At 45.2% G+C, this 20,602-nt stretch overlaps 1 protein-coding gene across 1 annotated transcript; it reads right to left on the minus strand.

Moving 5' to 3' along the window:
* Positions 1-1,642: 1,642 nt before the first annotated feature.
* DNTTIP1 (deoxynucleotidyltransferase terminal interacting protein 1) lies at positions 1,643-18,507 on the minus strand. Its single transcript, XM_044299581.1, has 13 exons — positions 18,350-18,507; positions 16,337-16,407; positions 15,774-15,870; positions 14,842-14,940; positions 14,685-14,753; positions 11,182-11,238; positions 11,045-11,106; positions 9,074-9,119; positions 7,398-7,456; positions 7,251-7,311; positions 6,862-6,933; positions 5,301-5,356; positions 1,643-1,849 (listed from the first exon to the last, which is right to left on the minus strand). Exons 1-13 carry the CDS (start codon positions 18,428-18,430, stop codon positions 1,741-1,743), a joined length of 939 nt encoding a protein of 312 aa, XP_044155516.1. The 5' UTR covers positions 18,431-18,507; the 3' UTR covers positions 1,643-1,740.
* Between the last annotated feature and the right edge of the window lie 2,095 nt (positions 18,508-20,602).

The raw sequence follows: 20,602 nt of genomic DNA on the forward strand, positions 1-20,602 counted from the left end.
ACCGGTGTAAAAAGCCCCATGGACTGAGGAGTCTGGTGTGCACGGGAACCCAAGTGGCCGCACAGGAACCCAAGTGGCTGCACAGAGCCCAGACCTCATCGAACACTTCTGGCACGCCGATTGTGATCCAGACCTTCTTGTCTCAGCGCTCAATACTCTTTTGGCTGAAGAGAGTAAAATTTCTAAATTTTTCGGAAAACCTTCGCAAAAGAATAAAGGCTGTCATAGCCGCAACAATAGGCCCAGCTCCATAGTAATAGTCATGGTCAAGTGTCCACATACTTTTGGGCATATAGTGCTTCACCTAACAGTTATTTGCACCAATGCAGCTGAAATAGGTGGACGTCTTCCAGGTTGCATCAGACTAATGCCTTTTTAGAAACATTGTTTTTTACCTTTGTTGGGTGCAGATTTTTATGAACTGACGAAAATGAAGTATGTATGGTAAGTATGAAATACAGTCCCATGTCATGATCACATTGCCCTGTCCGAATGTCACTTTCAGCTAGTAAAAGAGGCGAGCTGTACGGTAACATGACGGGGTGCATTTATTACAATGTATGGGGACAGTGGAAATCTGAAGAACTTGCTAGATAGCGTAGAGGTCACTACATTTAATGGTTGTGATGTACGTTTAGCAAGTATGTCAAAATTAAGCTTCTGTGCGCTCTTGAAACTTGAAACGCGTTGACAAAATAAAAGCTTTCCCTTTACCAAGAACCAACTGGTATTAAGTTTCCTGCCTACAGCGCTGATCAAAAAAGGTTCAAACCATCATTCTTTCTACAAATAATTAAGCTTCTGGCATATACACTAAACATATTCATAAGGCACCATTAGGCCTCATGTACACAACCGTATGTATTTTGCAGATCCTCAAACTACAGATACCGTCCGTGTTGCACCCGCATTTTTTGCAGACTCACTGACTGTAATGGGTCTGTGGCCTGCATTCTACAGCCCAATATAGGGCATGTTCTATCTTTTCGCACAACAGACACAGACCATCCGTGTGTTTTTTTACATCTGTATGTCTGTTCCGCAAAAAAGATAGACTAGGTCTGCAAAATGCAGACCGCGGACCCACTGAGGTCAATGGATCCGCCACAAATGCAGACAGCACACGAATGGCATCTGTATTTAGCGGATCCACAATTTTGTGCATGGGACCTTAGCATCCTTTTGTTTTTTGTCAGGCTGGTAGAAATAAAATAAAAAAAAAGTATGGAATGGAGGATTTTCCGGCAAACAGATAAAACGAAGGTGACGTCAGCAGGGTTTTCTGGGAGTACTATATTGATCTAACCTCAGGAAAGGTCATCAATATCTTCTCTTTGGAGGTCTGACTCCCAGCACTGCTGCCGATCAGCTGTTTGAAAAGGCTGCGGGGCTCCAGAGAGCGATGCGGCCTCCTCAGAGCTTACCAAGCACAGCGCTGTATACTAGTGGCTGTGGCTGGTATTGCAGCTCAGCCTCATTCACTTGACTGCGACCGAGCTGAACATAAGCCACCTGACCGTTGAAGGTGACGCAGCACTCACTGGAGAGCCATTGCCTAGTCAGCTGATCAGCAGGGGTGCCGGGAGTCGGACCCCCACTGATCTGATATTGATGACCAGCATAAAACAGGATAATGCTAGGTATTGTTCCTCATTGGTCAGCCATGTTTTATTATGCGGTTGACATGTCATGTGACGAGGCTGCATCCCAAGCACCCATAGATCAGGGGAAGAGACTCAGCTACTCCTGCTCGGTTCTCATATGGTCCATGTACTTTCTCATCTTCTCAATCACCCATGGAGGTACAGTAAATGGCTTCAGCTCATCCAACCACAGCTCCTTGCAGTCTCTGTAAATTAAGAACCGAGGATCACGTTAATGAAGACCATGTAAATTAGGAAGCCAACGTTATTTTGATTAAACTTTTACATTTAAAATAATAGGGGAAATAAAAAGACATGAAGCATCAAATAAGAAACACAATGGCGACCATTAATAAAAATGCCATCATACTACAGTGGTGGTCTGCGGTGCAGATACTGATGACCTGTCCTCAGGTTACATTATCATTGTCAGATTGGTGGGGGTCCGACACCCGGGTCCCCCACTGATCAGCTGTTTGCTTGGCAGCAAACAAAAGGAAGGAAATTCATTTCCAAGAGTTTGGAGATATATTTGCAATTGTTTTATGTAAATGGTCTATCCGGATGTTATGGCCCACGGCTGAGTGCGCGCTCCTATGTCCTCTGATAGCATGACCCATGCTGGGCACTGACCCAATGCTTTAGGCACCTTTTCCTGATACCTACCTCATTATTATTACTGGCTGTGACTTTGTGACCAAGGTCTGGGAAGTCAAAATAAGGACCTAAAGAGGTGAAGGTATAACCTCTATGGTAACAATGGTCCAGGATGGATTAAGAGTCACCTCTAAATAGACTAAATTCACTACCTTATGGATTGGGATTGATATTTTTCAACTTGTAGAGTCTAAATAAAACTAGTTCCTAATTATATTCAGTATCCTTGGTTTTTACACCAAGTGGATGAGAGAACGGAATGGACTTGAATGCGCAAAGTCTCTTTGCACGAGGTCAGGCCCACCAACTGTGTACAGTGATCCCTCAGGATACAATATTTTCAACATACAAGGGTCTTTTCTGACCCATCGTAAGTTGAAACCAGCCTCAACATACAATGTCTCAGACTCAGATCCAACCAATCAAGGCCACTTCTCTGGTAAAATTGCTGGATTAGTTGCTAGTTAGCAGCTATTACTGACTGTTATATGTAAGGGCTTATTTTATCTGCTTATTTATCTTAAAGTATAACTGTCGTATTATTATTTTTTGGGAGTATTGGATTGAGGTGATTAATATCTCCTTGGTGGCCCCATTTCAACTTTTCACTGTGTTACCCCTTAATTCCACATTTTTGTTCCCTGTACTGCCTGCTTTTCCTGTGCTTAAAATAGGGTTGCTATGGAGGGTCCGTCTATGTGTTGAAGGACGGAGGACGCAGAAGCACGCAGCCTGCAAGGTCAGATTACTGACAGCCAGGGACTGTAAGTAAATGATTAGAGCCAGGTCCTCCGCAGCAGCTGATAACAGTGCCTGGGCTGTGTGCACTTCTCCCTGTCCCTGCGCTTGGTAGACGCTCCCTCACTCAGCAGAGCTGGAGGATGCAGAGTTGAACCAGCGCAGACCAGGGAAGGGAGATCTGCCATCTGCTCAGTGTATAAATGAAAGCAACATGTGGTAAGAGGACCCCTTTGTGCTGCAGGAGATTAACCCTTTAGGGGGAGGGCTCTGGTTACTGACACTTTTGGGGGGCTATTGTTACTGGCTAGTGAGGGCAGGCGGGATTAGCCTCAGGGTGAGGGCAGTGGCGGCCATCTTAAAGGGGTTGTCCGGGTTCAGAGCTGAACCCGGACATACCGTTATTTTCACCCCGGCAGCCCCCCTGAGCCTAGCATCGGAGCATCTCATGCTCCGATGCGCTCCAGTGCCCTGCGCTAGATCGCGCAGGGCACGGGCTCTTGTGTTTTCAATAACACACTGCCGGGCGGTAACTTCCGCCCAGCAGTGTGTTCGGTGACGTCACCGGCTCTGAGGGGTGGGCTTTAGCGCTGCCCTAGCCGTTTTACTGGCTAGGGCAGCGCTAAATCCCGCCCATCAGTGCCGGTGACGTCACCGGGGTTCCTGTTAGCCCCATAGAGAGCCCGGTACGTCACCGGAACTCTGAAAAATGCCTTTGCCCTGCGCGATTTAGCGCAGGGCAAAGGAGAGCATCTGGGGTGAAAATGGAGGGCTGTCCAGGTTCAGCTCTGAACCTGGACAACCCCTTTAACTGAATAGTGAAATTGCAGTTTTATGCAGACTGGTTGCTAAGGGCTGAATCTTATTAAATATGGGGTAAGTCAGTCTAATAGTAACCGATTCTGGGATATCATGTTATTAGTAACTACATATATGAAAATTGAAATTAGGGTCTAAATGTGACAGTTATCCTTTAAATCTTACTTTTATCTTGATTGACATTTTGGGACTTCGGAACCGATTACTCAACTTACAATGGTTTCAACATACAATGGTCGTCCTGGAACCAATTAATATTGTATCTTGAGAAACCACTGTACCGTCTCTGGAAGACCGACATCATCCCCTGGCCTAGTGGGGTAACCTGATATTGGGCGAGCAATTCTAATTGGAGGAAGCACCACATAAGTAGTATTTTAAAAGATATCTGCAGCATTTGTGCGTTTTGATGAGGACTCCCAAATTTGTGTCTATTGTTCAGCAGGTATAGCGGTGCCGAAATCAAATTCCCACTTGTGCATGTGGGATGGTAGGTATGATGTGAGTACAATGACTCAGTATGAGGACGAGCGATAGCAGTGGCCATCTCTTGTCCTCATACCGTGTAAACGCAGCTGTTTACCTCCAACGACGAGCAAGCATTCCTTCCTGATAATTCTCTGCTTATCATCACAGTGTAAATGAGACTTTAGTGATAGGCGGCGGGGATGCTGGGGAAGTCCCCAAAATCAAGTCTACGGCTGATGGAGCTTCTAGGATGAGCCAAACAGGAGCGTCTGATAATATCAACATTTTGCACTCTTAGACAACTTATATCATTTACGAGACAATCTGTCCAAACATTGAATTGGTCAGGGCCCCCTACCAACGGTCAGCGCTAGTACCGTACATGGAATTAAGATATCCGTTCTCCTGTCTCAATGGAAACCGACAATTTAATCAATCGAGTTAAAGGGGTATTTCCATCTCAGTCATTTTTCCTGACTTCCCACAGTAGTGAATGCTACAGGAGCAACGTAGCGCAGCCTGCTTGGCTGATTCCGTAAGTCCGGCACTACGTCAGATAGATATTCTGATGTCAGCCATGAATGGCTGAGATGGGAATTTCCCTTCAGCAGTTTAAGGGCCCATTCACAGGACTGTATACTTGAACGGAATAGATGGGGATCCATTTATTTCAATGGGGCCACAAAAGATGCAGACAGCACACTGTGTGCGGTCTGCATCCATACTTCCATTCCACGGCCCAGAAAAAAATTATAGAACATGCCCTATTCTTGTCTGCAATTGCGAACAAGAATAGGCTTTTCTATCATAGGGCTGGCCGTTCCGCAAAATGCAGAACGCACACGGCCGGTATCTGTGTTCTGCGTATCCGCAATTTGCGGACCACAAAAACTGATATGGTCGTCTGAATGAGCCCTAACAAATGTGGCATCGCTACGCACTATGTTTGGCATCATTAACATGCTGTTCCTATACCTGTACTCATCTGTAACTGACAAATCAAGGATATCTTCTTCCAAAAGGAGATAAACCTACAAAATATAAAACATCAGTGTGAACATTCAAATCTCATATTAATAAACAAGGAAACAATCTGAAAGCAGCATAAATTGGTGACACATCCAGATTCAAACAAAGGATTTTTTGAAAATCACTGAGGACACGCTCAAGTAGGACCCCAGCACTGGAGTACTTGTATTCATGAGCTACAGCTTCCTGTGCCTCCATCTCCAGGGGCGGACTGGCCATAGACCCTACAGGGAAACTTCCGTGTAGGCCGATGCCCAGGGGGGCACTTGAGCTTTCCTTACGGCCGCTGGCCAGGTACACAAAGATCTGATGCTCTCAGCATTAATTAATTCAAGGAGCATCAGGTCCTTATGCAACTGGCCAGTGGTCGCAGGTGCCCTCCTGAATTCAACTGTATCCCCGTCATCAGTATTTTATGGTTCCCTGTGGTATTTGATTTTTCTGGGGCTGCATTTTGTGCTGCACTATGGCATTGTTGGTTCTGCCTACTTGTGTTGGCCCTGCCCACTCATGTTGCTCCGCCTTCTGTCAATTTGGACTCACCAAAAACTTGGGGCCACTTTTAGTTTTTTTTGTCCATGGCCACTATAAGATACCACTCTGCCCCTGTCTATCTCCACTGCTGATTGGAAGCAGCAGTGGTGGTGGGAGCGCATAAATATGAGGACCCCCAAAAGCATGCTTGGTATTAAAGGGAGTCTGTCACCAAGTTTTCATGTTTTGGACTGCTTATGTAGCGTTCTTGCACACACACGATTATAACAGCACCTTTGTTGTTTTTGTCCCATCTAGTAACGCTGAAAAAAATAATTTTATTAAGTTATGCAAAATAAGAGCACACAAGTGTCCAGGGGCGGCGTTCTGTCTGCAAGTGATCTGCACGCCTAACCCCTCCCCTGTAATGATCATCGTCTTCAGTTCTCGCCTGCACACTTCATCGCTGGGCCCAGGAATGCGCAGTGCTCTGCCCACTATGGCAGAGGCACAGACATGTGCAGTGCAATGCCGTGGCTCGCTGTTCTCTGCTGGTGAGCTGCGGCATTAACCGACACGTACGCACTGCATATACGCGGGCTTCTGCCTGCTCCGCTAAGCTAAGAGTCCTGCATGTCAGCTCTTAGCTTAGTGAAGCAGGCACAGGCAGGAGCCCGCTCCACTCAGCTAATCCTGGCATGGCACATGGTTACAGAGTACCCAGATGCTATGCCAGGAGTCAGTAAACCATGGGGCATGGGCAGGAGCAGCAATGTGTGTTCCTGTTCCGTGCGAAGCCCCATTCGTAAAGTGTCTACAACCCGTACTCCGTACGCCGCTGAGCAGTCAGTGGTGTACAGTAATGTCAGTTTTAAGCGCACAGGGAATGGTGCGCTTTAGGGAGGGAAACTGTAATAAAAAGACAAAAATCAATTAATAAAGTATATTAGAAAAACTTTTATTAGGGACCTCTTATTAAAAAATGTACTCAAAGGTTTAGTTACTCTTTAAATGCTAGAGCTCGGAAACCTACCATTTTACCACCTGTGGCTCTCATGTACTGTTTCTCCGTCAACCACTGCTTGTCCTGTGGATCGACTGTATACTGCAATGGAACAAGAGAATTATTAAAGATTATCCTATGTGGGTTTTATTCCACACAAGCAAAGTCAAGTTCATATAAAACATAAAAAAATAAATAAAAAATCTATAAAAATTATACCGTACATATATGTCCCACATTATATGTCCCACATTATATGTCCCACATTATATGTCCCATCATTGCACTGTTATTGGAACTCCATATCCCTTGCTTGTACTGAACAGACACATATTTAATCTTATAAAATACCCTGGTATTTTGGCTGCCACTAGAGGGAGCTCACAGGATACGGATTCACACAGCGGTCTCTAGCATACCTTAAACAGCTCTGGGTGTTTGAGATAAATCCGTCCCCTGGTCCCTCCCATTCCTAAAGCCCTAAAAGAGAGAACGAGAAGCGCTGATAAACCTTATATATGTTTAAACTTTAACATAATAATTCATGAGCCCCTTCTTCTTCTTACTTATTAGCTCGTGATCCAAGCACAAAGTTGGTTGTCTCATTCAGTCTGGCTGGATCCCACTAGAATACAAGAAACACTTTACATTGTATCTCAGATATTTTTTCAGGACCCGTTACCTCCTCACAGAACTCCAATAGACCCCATACTTTGCAGCCACATCATCCATGAATCCAGCTTTGTGTTTTTCTATTCGTGCCATCAGTTTCAGTGCCCAATAGTAGCGTTTTGTCAAGTGGGTGGTCAGTGTCAATGGCTGTGGTGACGTTCCAATGACAACAAGATGGGGACCGTCCGCCTGACAAATCACTGCTATTGGTTGATAAATCGAACGGTCCAAATAGCAGCTACAAAATAAAGAAAAACTGCTGGAGTGATGGAAGATGTGGCTGCAAATGTATGCAGCGTGTTGGAGTTCTATGGGCATGTGACGGGTTCTCTATATCACAGAAAATGCTCCCAATGAGTCATGTGACATAACGTGACCAGTAAAAGACTTCAAAGCTATGTACACCTTTGGGGACATTTATTTTTTATTAGTGCATGTACAATACATTATTTTGAGATAAAAATAATTTTTTCAATTGGTCTTTATTAAAAATATGGAGCCCATTTTCCTGCACGGTGCTGAGATGCTCTAAAAGCAGCCTCTGGATTTTCTCTCTTTTCTGTCAGACCAGGAGCTGACGGACTCCTTATCTCTGACATTATAAATACTCATTATAGCTCAATCCTTATCTTACTGATAAGAATGTGCCTTAAATAAGTGTTTATGACCTCTTAGTAATTTAGAGATAAGGTTTATTAGATGACGGACACAAAGTGAAAGTACCACACAGCTAGACAGTTAACCCTTTGTGACAGAACGGATCAATATTTTTAATAAAGGCCAATTGAAAATATGATTTTTATCCAAAAATGAGTAAAATGCAATGATAAACAAAAACAAAAACTGTCTCTGAAGGTGTACATAGCCTTTAAAAGAATTGTCCAGAACAATACAAAACATGCCCACTTTCTTCCAAAAACGGTGCCACACCTGTCCACAGGTTGGGTGTGGTACTGCAGCTCAGCACCAGTCACTCTGCTGTCTGCTAGCTTCCACCTCCCCCTCTCCATGAACTAATGGACAACTCAGGAATACACCAGACTCCTAAACCGTGGCTAACAGGAGGGCAGGAGAATGTATCTCCTATCCACTGGATTGGCGTTCTCTTTCAGTGGAGCACTGGCTGAGCATGGGACTGCCAGAGACGACCGAGTACAGTACTTGACTACTCCTGGCAGTCGCAGAGAATCCGAACGGAGTGGTTGTGCGCATGCTTCACCAGTGCTCCATTCACACAGGAGACCTTTACTATTACATTAATAAAATGAGATAAAAAGTGTCCCACAGGGTCTAGAGCTGGAAGAAGCAGAACCTGTGGCAATCATTTGATTATTGGGGGGCTTCAATCTACCCAAGAAGGTGTTGACCAATGGGAGCACCACTTTAAGGTGGCTACCTTGATAAAAAAAGGTAATGAATGATATATTTGGGATGGCTTTTAACTCCATTACATGTCAATCTATGTACTCCACGCGGTAAAGTGCAATTACACCAGTCTGCTCTTCCGATACAGGCTGATCACGTCTCTCTACACCAACTGTAACTCTGTATGTTCCTCCAAGAACAGTACCTTAGGCCCTTCACGCCTGATAGGATCGCCAGTCTTGGGTTTTAGACTGAAAAATTAATACAGCAAATACTATAGTCAGTACACAAACTGCCAATATGTTCCTAACAAACCGCATAAAATACCAAAAAAAACCCTTACCTTATGTCCCACCACTCCCCTGACGTCACATCCATCATACATGACCGCTGACACCACCCACTGGCCTCAGCAGTCATGCTGTTCATGTAAACATGACATCTAAGGTCAGTGATTGGCAGCAGCAATAATGTGAACAATGGGCATGACGTCATCACTTTAGGACATTTCAAAGGTTGAGCAAGTTTATTCTAAACTGCCTGCCCCCCTTCCCGGCTGGAATTATTCGGCTGGAATTATGGAGACAGACCAGAGTCTGGTGCTCTTCTGTTTCTGTAAGGGCTCATGCACACGGGTGTTGATCGGCCATTCCGTGCATTGGGGACCGCAATTGCAGTCCCAAATGCACAGTCAACATCACTGCAGATTCCGCAGACGGATCCAGGCACATTCAACTTGAATGGGCCCGTGATCTATCCGCACTGCAAAAAAATGTTCTATTGTTTAAGTAAATGTGTCTGCATCCATGATGCGGGATGCACAAGGCCGGTACCCGCATATTGCAGACTGCAATACGGGCACGTCTGGGCAATGGCCATGTGCATGAGCCCTAAGGCTAGATACACATCTGTGGTAGAGGTTTCGGCAGGGGCCTCCATTGCAGATTCTGGCAAGAGAAAAAGGACGAAATACTGCTGCGTGCAGTGGTATTTTGTCCGGCAAAATGGCGATATTCACAACGGAAATCTGGGAGACCCCATTATGGTAGCAGGTGAATATGTTATTCTGTTCATATGCCAGAACAGAATACCAGAATCTAAGAGCAGGCGAGCACCTAGACCAGTGATGGTGAACCTTTTAGAGACCGAGTGCCCAAACTGCAACCAAATACCCACTTATTTATCGCAAAGTGCCAACACGGCAATTTAACTTGAATACAATATAGTATATCTTTCATGTACTTTATCATTTAGCTATAATATCTTAATAGCCTGCATTCAGTGCGCTGCCTGTGCCGTTCATAGTGCGTCCTGTGCTGATGAATGGCAAGAAAAGTCTAAAGCATATTGGTACGTCATAGACTTTTTCCAGGGCGCAGGTGCCCACAGAGAGGGCTCTGAGTGCCGCCTCTGGCACCCGTGCCATAGGTTCGCCATCACTGACCTAGACTGTCGGAGTTATGGACAGAACGTAGCTTGCTGTGCTAAGCCGTTTGTGTAGCTTTTGTTCCCTGCTATGAATCAGTAGAGCGCTGTCTGCTCAGACATTTCCATTACCCTGCCGCTTACTGTGGTTAATCCTATCCTGGCCACAAAAGGTTGAGATGGGAAGCTCCTTTAACCTCTTAATATTTTTCCCTCAGTTCTGCTCAAACTTTAGGAAAACGATGAGCGGAGCCTTGGTTGCAGAGTGAGGGCTCCTTTAAGGCCCCTTTCACACGGGTGAGTATTCCGCGCGGATGCGATGCGCGAGTTGAACGCATTGCACCCGCAGGAGCTCCGTACAGTATTAGAATGTATTGGCTCCGATGAGTCGAAGTTATTGCTTCATGAAGTCTCATGAGACTTCGCGCAATAACTTCATAAATTAATTGGTACTGTTGTAAAAAAAAACATTTCCCGAACTCATCCCTAGTCTCTAGTTTAATAAGGCCTAAAAATAGTCACAGATTCCCTTTAAAGTCGGAACAACGCGTGGAGTTCTGCTGACCTGCAAGTTTTTACCACGTAAAACTCTTTATTACTAAAGCCTATTAAATACATTTTGCATGGACTCTCTCTATTTTCTTGCATGTTGTGGTGGAAGTGGCTCCTTACACGGTGAGGACGCCCCTGGAGGAGAGCTGCTCGTGAGCCCGATGTAATCCAGAAGGCTGGGATGACTATTTATACTCACGATGTAAGTCCTGAGGAATGCCGGTCATTCAATGAGCTTTGTCCCGGGGGGCGCCCCTTTCTCTGCAATACAAACCCCATTTAGATATTCCCTTTTAACAAAGTCATAATTAGTGGGGATTTTAAGCTGCTCATTACCTTTTTGGGCACTGGACTCCTCCGCAGGGATGACTCATCTTCTGCTATTCTTGTTCTCTAAAGTGAAAAAAAGAGAAGAAAGAAATACAGATATTAAGAGACTACGACATCTTGTCTGCAGCGTTAGGACCGGTAACTCAGCAATCTGCCTTGTGTCCTTCCTCTCTTATTCCTCCTGGAACTGCCACACTGTCTAATCATTGCTGGCAGTGAATGACACCCAAATGACAAAGTGAATGGTAACACGCAACTTATCCACTCATTTACAGGAGCAATTATGGCAGGAGAAAAAATAGGGAGAGGCGCTCATAGGGTAGTAAGAAACCATAATCAGCTAACAAAGTGGATGAAATATGCTCACCTTTTGGTGTTGTGCGTGTATGGGCACAACATCCGTAAGAGCAGAAAAGTGTGGGTACCTCTTTGGCGCACAAAGACGACCTGGATTCAGAGACTTTTGGTATAGATGCTATTTATTATGTTCCCTTTATCAAGTCTTGGGGACGGCAACAGCAATGGTGGCCAGACGGCTGGAGATTCCCTCTGGTGAGGATTGCTGTGTGTGTGCACGTTTTCAGAGTACATTGGCAGACCAGCAGGCACTCTGCTGCACACCGAACCTGTCAGATCTGCAGCTCTTATCTGGACTTTAACAGCTCAGAAACGCTCATTATATTCTCATCAGTTTGATAAAGAGTTTAGCTATAAGAAGTGTCCATGAGCTGTCAGGAGTTCAGGGATAAGGGCTACAGATCCAGCCGTCAGTGCAGTTCTCTGACGGGTCCAGTGTGCAGCAGAGAGCCTGCTAGTCTGTAAATGTACTGAAAGCTGAAGAAAAACTGTTGAAAATTTTCGATAAAGATCAAATGAAACATTCATATTAAGCCCAAAATGAGTAGCCTGTAAAAATAAAATACTGCCCCCAAAGGTGACCATAGCGTTTAAAGGGCATCAGCAGATTTGTACCTAAAAAACTGGCTGACCTGTTTCATGTGCACTTGGCAGCTGAAGGCATCTGTGTTAGTCCCATGTTCATATGTGCCCGCATTGTTGAGAAAAATTATGTTTTAACCCTTAAGATACCGGAGGTTTTTTCCGTTTTTTGCATTTTCATTTTTCTTCCCTATTTTCCTTGAGCCATACCTTTTTTATATTTCCGGTCACATAGCTGTATGAGGGCTTATTTTTTGCGGGACAAGTACTTTCTAATCCTACCATTAATTATGGCATAAAAGGTAGTAGGAAGCTGTGATGAAATCCCAAATGGGATATAATAGGAAAAAAAAACTCAATTTCTCCACCATTTTACGTATTTTGTTCCCACTGCGTTTTGTTTATGGCAAAACATGCCCTTCATTCTCTGTTTCAGTACGATTACAACGATACTCCATATGTATAGGTTCTTTATGTCTAAATAGTGTAAAAATAAATGTAAACTTTGATTTAAAAAAAATATAAAAAATATCTACATCGCCATATTCTGACCCCCCCCATAACTTTTTTATACTTATGTCTAATGAGCTGTTTAGGGGCTCATTTTTTGCAGAACAATCTTTTATATTTTTTTAAGTTTTTATATTTTTAACATTTAAAAAAAAAAAAGTTGTGATAATTTTATGGCTCATATATGAGCCTATAAATTATGTTTTTTTTTATTTTTCATTTTGTTCTATCAGGGATTTTAAAAATCCCATTAAACTCAATATTGCTCATTTCTTATCCTGGCCTGCCATCTGGTGGCCAAAATAAGAATTGCCGCATTAACACTTTCAGCCTCGTTAGCGAGGCTGAAAGTGTTCAGCGCAACTACCGATGCCCCAATTGGCCACACGGGGCATCGGTAGGAAGCGCATTTGCGCATTTAGATGCCGTGATCTCACTTGGCCATGGCATCTAAAGAATTTAATTACCGCGATCGGCATTATTGCCGGTCACGGTAATTAGCCGCAGGTCTCTGTTGTTTGTTTACATATCGCTTCGGCGCCGTACATGTATGGTGCTGGTAGCGAACGGGTTAATATATGCAAATGAGGCTGTAAGAGCAATGGGGGTGTTGCCATTACGCCTGGAGGCTCTGCTCTCTCTGCAACTGCCGTAAACCTCTGCACTTTGATTAACAGGGCCAGGTGTGATGATATTTGCACTGCCTCGTCCTGTAAATTAAAGTGCAGAGAGCGCAGCATTTACAGAGAGAGCTAAGCCTCTAGGTGTAACAGTAACACCCCCGTTGCTCCTAGAGGCTCGTTTATATATTAAAACTTTTTTTTTTCAGCAATGTGGGCACAACCAACACAGATGTGGGAACATGGGACCAACACAGATGCCTTTAGCTTTAAAGGGGAGTAACAGTTTTTACTTATTTAACAAGGCTCCCTGCCTAATTTTCAAAAAATACCAGAGAACCTCTCTAAATGGGCAAATAGCTAATATTTCATCTAAATCAGTCATAGGAACATAAAGAGCACATTCAGGTTAGTGAACTCTAGGTCTGCTGTATATAGGAAGGGAATCCCTACAAAAAAATGAGGGGGAAGCTTCACTGCTATATTAGGGAAAGGTAATACAGCTATCCCCTTATACAGATCTATTACAAAACCTGTCACTTTACAAGGGGGAGTGATTCAAGTAATGTATACCCTGCAGCTGTTCTCAGAATACAGATACCATTTAGGGTAGGGGAAAAAAACTGCAGCTCAAAACCTGTCCCAATACGGTGGCCAATGGCTGCAGCATTTTGCAGGTGAAACCGAATTATTTCCTTCAAAATCGTTTATCCACCAGACACTGCATGTTCAGCTGTCGAGACATGTGTCCCTTACAGAGCACATATTCTATAAAGGTCCAAGGGCTGCTCTGATGGGAATTCCTCCAGTCACAAAATGCCAGATTCACAAACAGAGACTATTCTGTTGAGGCTGCTGAGTATTCCTGTGACCGCTCTTACCTTTTAATCCAATTCATCCTGCTCATAAGGCGATGCCTGGGATTACAACGGCGGTTTAAAAAAAATTAAAATAAAAAAGCACCACTTACCTGTTAGAATAAGAAGTCCATGGAAACACAACTATACTGGAGAACAGATGTGGATGATTTTCGCTCATATATAAATGAAGACTGGCTGTAAAGGGTTCGTCTAGGATTTCATTCCTGTCCACAGGACAGGCCATGAATATCTGATCGGCAGGGGTCCCGCACATCAGCTGTTTCAGGGTTGCTCCGTTGAGACAAGTCGGCATCAGACCTACACAGCTCTATCCATTGTGTAATGGATGGAGCTAGTTACTGCAGCACTGCTCCCATTCACTTCAATGGGAACAGTACTGCAGCAAGCAGCTCTGCCTACTACACAATGGACATAGCTGTAGTTCCAGCACTGAAGCCACTGCAGAACAGCTGATCGGTAGGGGTATGTGGTGTCGGACCCCCACCGATCAGATATTAATGGCGTATCCTGAGCATGGCCCATCAGTAGTAACATCCTCTACCTCATGCCTTCTGCTTACCTTCATGGCGGGGCCCTCTAACATCGGCTTCATTACTGCTTTGTCTCGGTCTGTAAAGAGGACCTTTGCCTATATAAAAGAACAGGACAATGGTTGGTACTGTAGGTGGATACCCTGGTCTGCCCAGGTAAGTGCATAGTGTATTTTCTGTACTTACCTGCTCCAGGCAGCTGCGACAAGTCTCTCGGATCAGTTGCTCGGGGTCCACTTGATCCCCCACATTCTCTCTCACATTAATAGCAGCTTTCTGAAAGAACTAAGTGTAGAAGACAATGATAACGCCCATGAGATAATAGGCTAGGATATGCATAGACATAGAACATGCTGACCACTCACATAGGGAGGTTAAAAGGTGACTTATGGGCATCACAGGAGTCACCCAGCAGATGCCCAACACTAAATATAACATAAAATAAAAGAGAACACATGCAGGCTGCCATCTTGACTCACCAGTCCGGTGATGCACAGGTAAGTCCTTACCTGTGCCTGTGCAGGGAGCCGGTCTGAAATCAAATGCGGTCAGTGGGAGCAGGCAGTTCCGAGAACAGCCGCTGGGGGCCTTTATCGGGATGTTCTCGGAACTGCTTGCTCCCGGTGACCGCATTTGTTTTCAGACCGGCTCCCGGCACAGGTAAGGGCTCACCTGTGCATCGCCGGACGGGTGAGACAAGATGGCAGCCCGCATGTGTTCGCTGGCGAACACTGCGAGCTGACCATCACTGTTCACAAATGGGAATTTGGTATCTGATATTACTGTAGGGGAAAGCTTGGGATCTAGTGATCACCAGTCAGTGTGGTTTACTATAAGTACAGTGACTGAGGGCATAAGAACAGCACAGAGGGATTTACTCAGGGATTGCCCTGTGATATTACAACAGCGTGCCATCCGAATAACAGACACAGGGGGAGATTTATCAAAACTGGTGCAAAGGAAAAGTAGCTCAGTTGCCCATAGTAACCAATCATCAATCCTTTAACTTTTTAAAGGAGCTCTGAAAAATGAAAGGAGGAATCTGATTGGTTGCTATGGGCAACTATGCTATTTTTCCTTTGCCGCGGTTTTAATAAAATCTCCCCCAATAGCTTTACCTTCATATATTTATCAAAAACGCCTTGAATTTCCTCATTGATGCTCGGCTGTAGAACAGCCCGCAGCAGGTCCATGGAGACGGCTGGCTCGGTGTAACTGCAGACCAAATAGAATCCATGAGAGAAAGGTGCAGACCGAAGAGACCCATCAGTGTATCTCATGTCCCAATTAGGGATGAGCGAATCGACTTCGGATGAAACGTCGTTAGAATACTGTACAGAGTTCCCGTTCTGTACAGTATTAGAATGTATTGGCTCCTCCTCGCCAGACTTCGGGTAATAATTTCGGAAATTCATTTCTGCTGTTAAAAACCTTTTTAACAAACTCGGTTTTGGCTCCAAGTAGTATCTTGGAACCGAACCCAAGTTCGGTAATAGGTTTTTTTACAGTAGAAATTAATTTCCGAAATTATTACCCGAAGTCTAGTGAGACTTCGTTTAGTAATAACTTCGGCTCATAGGAGCCAATACATTCTAATACTGTACGGAGCGGGAACTCCGTACAGTATTCTAACGACGTTTCATCCGAAGTCGATTCGCTCATCCCTAGTCCCAATGCTTACCTGACTGCAACATGAGCACGGCGCCCCCTACGTTGCACTTGTCGATGCTTAATCATGATATTCCACGGGCTCTGCAAAAAGTAACACATAACAATGAGGCCTCAGGACACGACTGACACATCCCAGGGGACAATGCAACTATCTGAGGTCTATGACATATTGGCCACTACAAAAAGTCAGGTAGGCTCATAAAGTCTACAGAATGTTGTCTAACCCTGGTTGAGGAAATGATCCAGATGTAATCAGAAGCAGTCACATTTAGAGTTCCACAGAATTTTAGGTATTTTTCATTTCAGGGAGCTGCGTGAACAGTAATGGCCAAATAGTGGTCAGATCTGACAACCAGGTATGGACAGGCCCCTTTAAACAGCTATGCTGAGGTCATCATGATGTAACTCCGGCGCTGTGTTTTGTAAGCTCTGAGGAGGCCGCAGCGCTCACTGGAGCAAACGGCTGATGGGCGGGGGTGCCGGGGATCAGACCCCCAATGATCAGATATTGATGACCCATTGTGAGGATAGGCCATCAATATCCTAGGAGCACCTGACAGCCCTCAGGCCTAATGAATAAGATGACTGGATGGAGCAGAGTGAAGAGAGTCCTGTCAGCGTGGGTGGCAATACTTATGCGTGGAGGGGCTGTACTCCTGACATTATTAGAGATGGCGTGTTTAAAGGGGCTCAGTTTCCATAAGTAATGTCATACGTCATCATATCCTGATCGGTGGGGTCGGCCAGCCTCCACTGTTTTCTACCCAGTTTTCTTGGACTTAGGGCTCGTTCCCACAACCGTATGAATGAGTCCGCATCTGTTCCGCAAGAATCCAAACCCATTCATTTCAATGGGGCCGCAAAAGAGGCGTCCAGCACACAGTGTGCTGTCCGCATCCGTATGTCCGTCACAAAAAAGATAGAACATGTCCTATTCTTGTCCATTTTGTGGACAAGAATAGGGATTTCTATAATGGGTCGCCTGTTCCGCAAATTGCAGAACGCACATGGGCGGCGTCTGTATTTTTCGGATCTGAAATTTGTGGACCGCAAAACACGGCACGGTCGTGTAAATGCGCCCTTAGTGGGGTACTCGGATAAAAAAAAAAAAAAAAAAAAAGGGAAAATGCAGGAAGCTGTACAATAATAGAAATTATACTCCACGTTTAGAACCCTCCTGGCTGGGCTTGGTTAACATGACTGCAGCACATACTACTAGTGACTACTGCAGCCAATCAGTGGGCTCAGCGGTCTAGTGCCATAGAGCGCTGATGCCAGTGCTGTATATGCGACATTGGTCCTGCAGGCAAAAATATGACATCATGGCTGCAGCAGCAGGGGGTGGGGAATGGAGCGGAGCTGCAGTGGAGGAGAGTTCAAAATGGAGATTATAACCTGGACAACCCATTGACAGTCTACGCTCGGAACAGTCACTTAGGCCACAAACCGCGGATACTGGCAGTGTGCATGCCGCTATTTCCCTTCTCCCTTCTGTAGGGATACTGTATCCTTGTCCGCAAAACGGCGGAAAGGACATATGGATGCGGAGAGCACATGGTGTGCGGTTCTGCATTACTGCGGCTCCACTGAAATGAACGGGTCCACATCCGATCCACAAGAAATGCAGATCAGATGCTGGAATAATATACGGCTGTGTGCGTGGGTCCTTATCCGGAGGAGCTGCTGTACCTACATGAACAATATGGTGCTGGTCGCCCTCGCCATATTCTGGTGCGCTGCCGTAATAATATTATCAGGTGTGAATACCCCTTTCCATTGGGCACCCTGCCTAGTGGTCAGACATTACCTATGGGTAAGGCTGCTGTGGGATGAGCCCTCTAAGGTGCAGTCACCACACACAGAGAACACCATCATTATCTTCAAGGGCAGATCTGATAGTTACATGCAGGTATAACAGACATGGCCACCAGCAGTCAGATCCACACTCACAGGGCGTCGCCATCATGTCCACAGGTACATACAGCCGGGTGGACGCCACAGAGCCCGTCCTCCTCACACTTACCGGGGATGTCCGGTCACCGGGGTCCCCATCCTCCTCTCCGCCGCTCTGGCCCTTCACATCCGAATCATTGCTCGTCCCCATGATTAGCACCAGTCAATCCCGGACATCACAACATCGGCGCGATGACGTCATCCAGCCGCGACCAGCTCCTGTAACCACGGAAACGGCAGCTGGCTCCTCACTAGCTCGGTCAGGGGTCCTCAGTGTACAGTGTGTATGTGTACCTCATGTGCCAGTGACTGGCGTCAGAAATAAACGCATTATAACATATTGTGCAGTCCCTTTCCTGATTCTCAGCAGTCCCTGTTCTTCAGGGTCATATAATAAATTCCATCCTCACTGAGATTTATTAACCAGGGATCGTGTTGCCTATAGCAACCAATCAGATTGCTGCTTTCAGTGCTTAGAGGGCGGCTTAAATATAAGAGCTGGATTCTGATTGGTTGTTATGGACAGCTGCAACAGTTTTCCTTTTGGCCTAATGCTCACGACTCGGGATGAGCGAATCGACTTTGGATGAAACATCCGAAGTCGATTCGCATAAAACTTTGTTTCAATACTATATATAATAATACTGTATATAATACTTTGCATAATAACTTCAGAAATTGATTTATACTGTTAAAAAAACATGGTGGTACCTTGGAACCGAACCCGAGTTCGGGAAATTGTTTTTACAGTATAAATCAATTTCTGAAGTTATTATGCGAAGTCTCGCAAGACTTAATAACTTCGGCTCATCGGAGCCAATACATTCTAATACTGTAAGGAGCGCTCGCTCCGTACAGTATTGAAACAAGCTATTTGAAAAATAAGAGGGGATGTCCAGCTTCCAAAAAAAGACGTTCTTTATTCCAAAAATGACACAGGATAAAAACAATCCACACGGCAAGCAGGTCTACATGTTTCGGATGCTCTAATACTGATCCTTATGATCCTTATTCATGTCATGAATAAGGATCAGTATTAGAGCATCCGAAACATGTAGACCTGCTTGCCGTGTGGATTGTTTTTATCCTGTGTCATTTTTGGAATAAAGAACGTCTTTTTTTGGAAGCTGGACATCCTGTCTTATTTTTCATATAGCTTGCAACTGGTGCCCCTTCCAAGCACAGTCTGTGCTTCCATCGCAAGACTGACCAGGTGAGCGCCGCCTACGGAACTTTCATAGTATTGAAACAAAGTTTTATGCGAATCGACTTCGGATGAAACATCAAGATTCACTCATCCCTACTCACGACGTATTTTTTACCCATGTGATATCTGCATGTTTTGCGGATAGCACAGTGATCCATTCATCTCTGTGAGGCTATGCACATATCTTTGTGAATCCGTGTGGCCGTTATGCAAATGATAGAACATGTCTTAGGCCTCATGCACACGGCCGTGGCCATATTGCTGCCCGCAAATGGCGGGTTTGCAATCCACGGCCACCAGCCGTGTGCACCACGCATCACGGATGCGGACCCATTCACTTGAATGGGTCCGCAATTCCGTAGATGTGAAATGGATTCACGGAACACAAGAAGCACTAAGGAGGGCATCCGTGATGTTTCTTTCCGTTGTTCTGCACCGCAAAAAAATATGACATGTCATATTATTGCGGTGCAGACAGACCACGGTCCCATTCAAGTTGAATGGGTCCGTCCCGCTGCACGGATGTGCCCAATGCACGGAACGGCTGCACAACGGCTGTGTGCATGCAGCCTTATTATGGTCCATGTTGCAGATGAAAATAGCCATTTCTGCTGAAGCAGACTGACCATAGACCATACAGAGAGATTTCTCAGTGGGCCAATCTCTGGGGGCCACGAGAGCCTTCCTCAACATCACTGCCACTGTCTGGGTATATGATGATGTGATGCTCTCAGCATTAGTATACAATTTATTCTCCCTTAGGATCCTGATGCTTCTCCATGTCAGGGGAATAAATTAGAATATCATCCAGATTCAGAGCAATAGGACTTCGCAGAACGCTCTCCCTGGCGTAAGCCACGCAACTTAGTCTCGGCCAGGGAGACCTGATCTGGGTCATCGTAGATAAGATTGTGATCCAGTCGGCAAAGAAAAATCCCAAGACCGAGCGTCACCTTTCAGTAACAAAATAATGATCTCCACTTTTTGACTCTCGTCCCCAGAAGAGTTAGGACGTAGTCTAAAATATAGTTTGCATGACTCCCTGAACTGAATAAAGTTGTCACTTCCCCCGGAAAACCTATCCGGGAGAGCGACCTTAGGTTCAGAGCAGGCTTG

This window comes from Bufo gargarizans, chromosome 6 (assembly GCF_014858855.1).
Source record: "Bufo gargarizans isolate SCDJY-AF-19 chromosome 6, ASM1485885v1, whole genome shotgun sequence".
Taxonomy (NCBI): domain Eukaryota; kingdom Metazoa; phylum Chordata; class Amphibia; order Anura; family Bufonidae; genus Bufo; species Bufo gargarizans.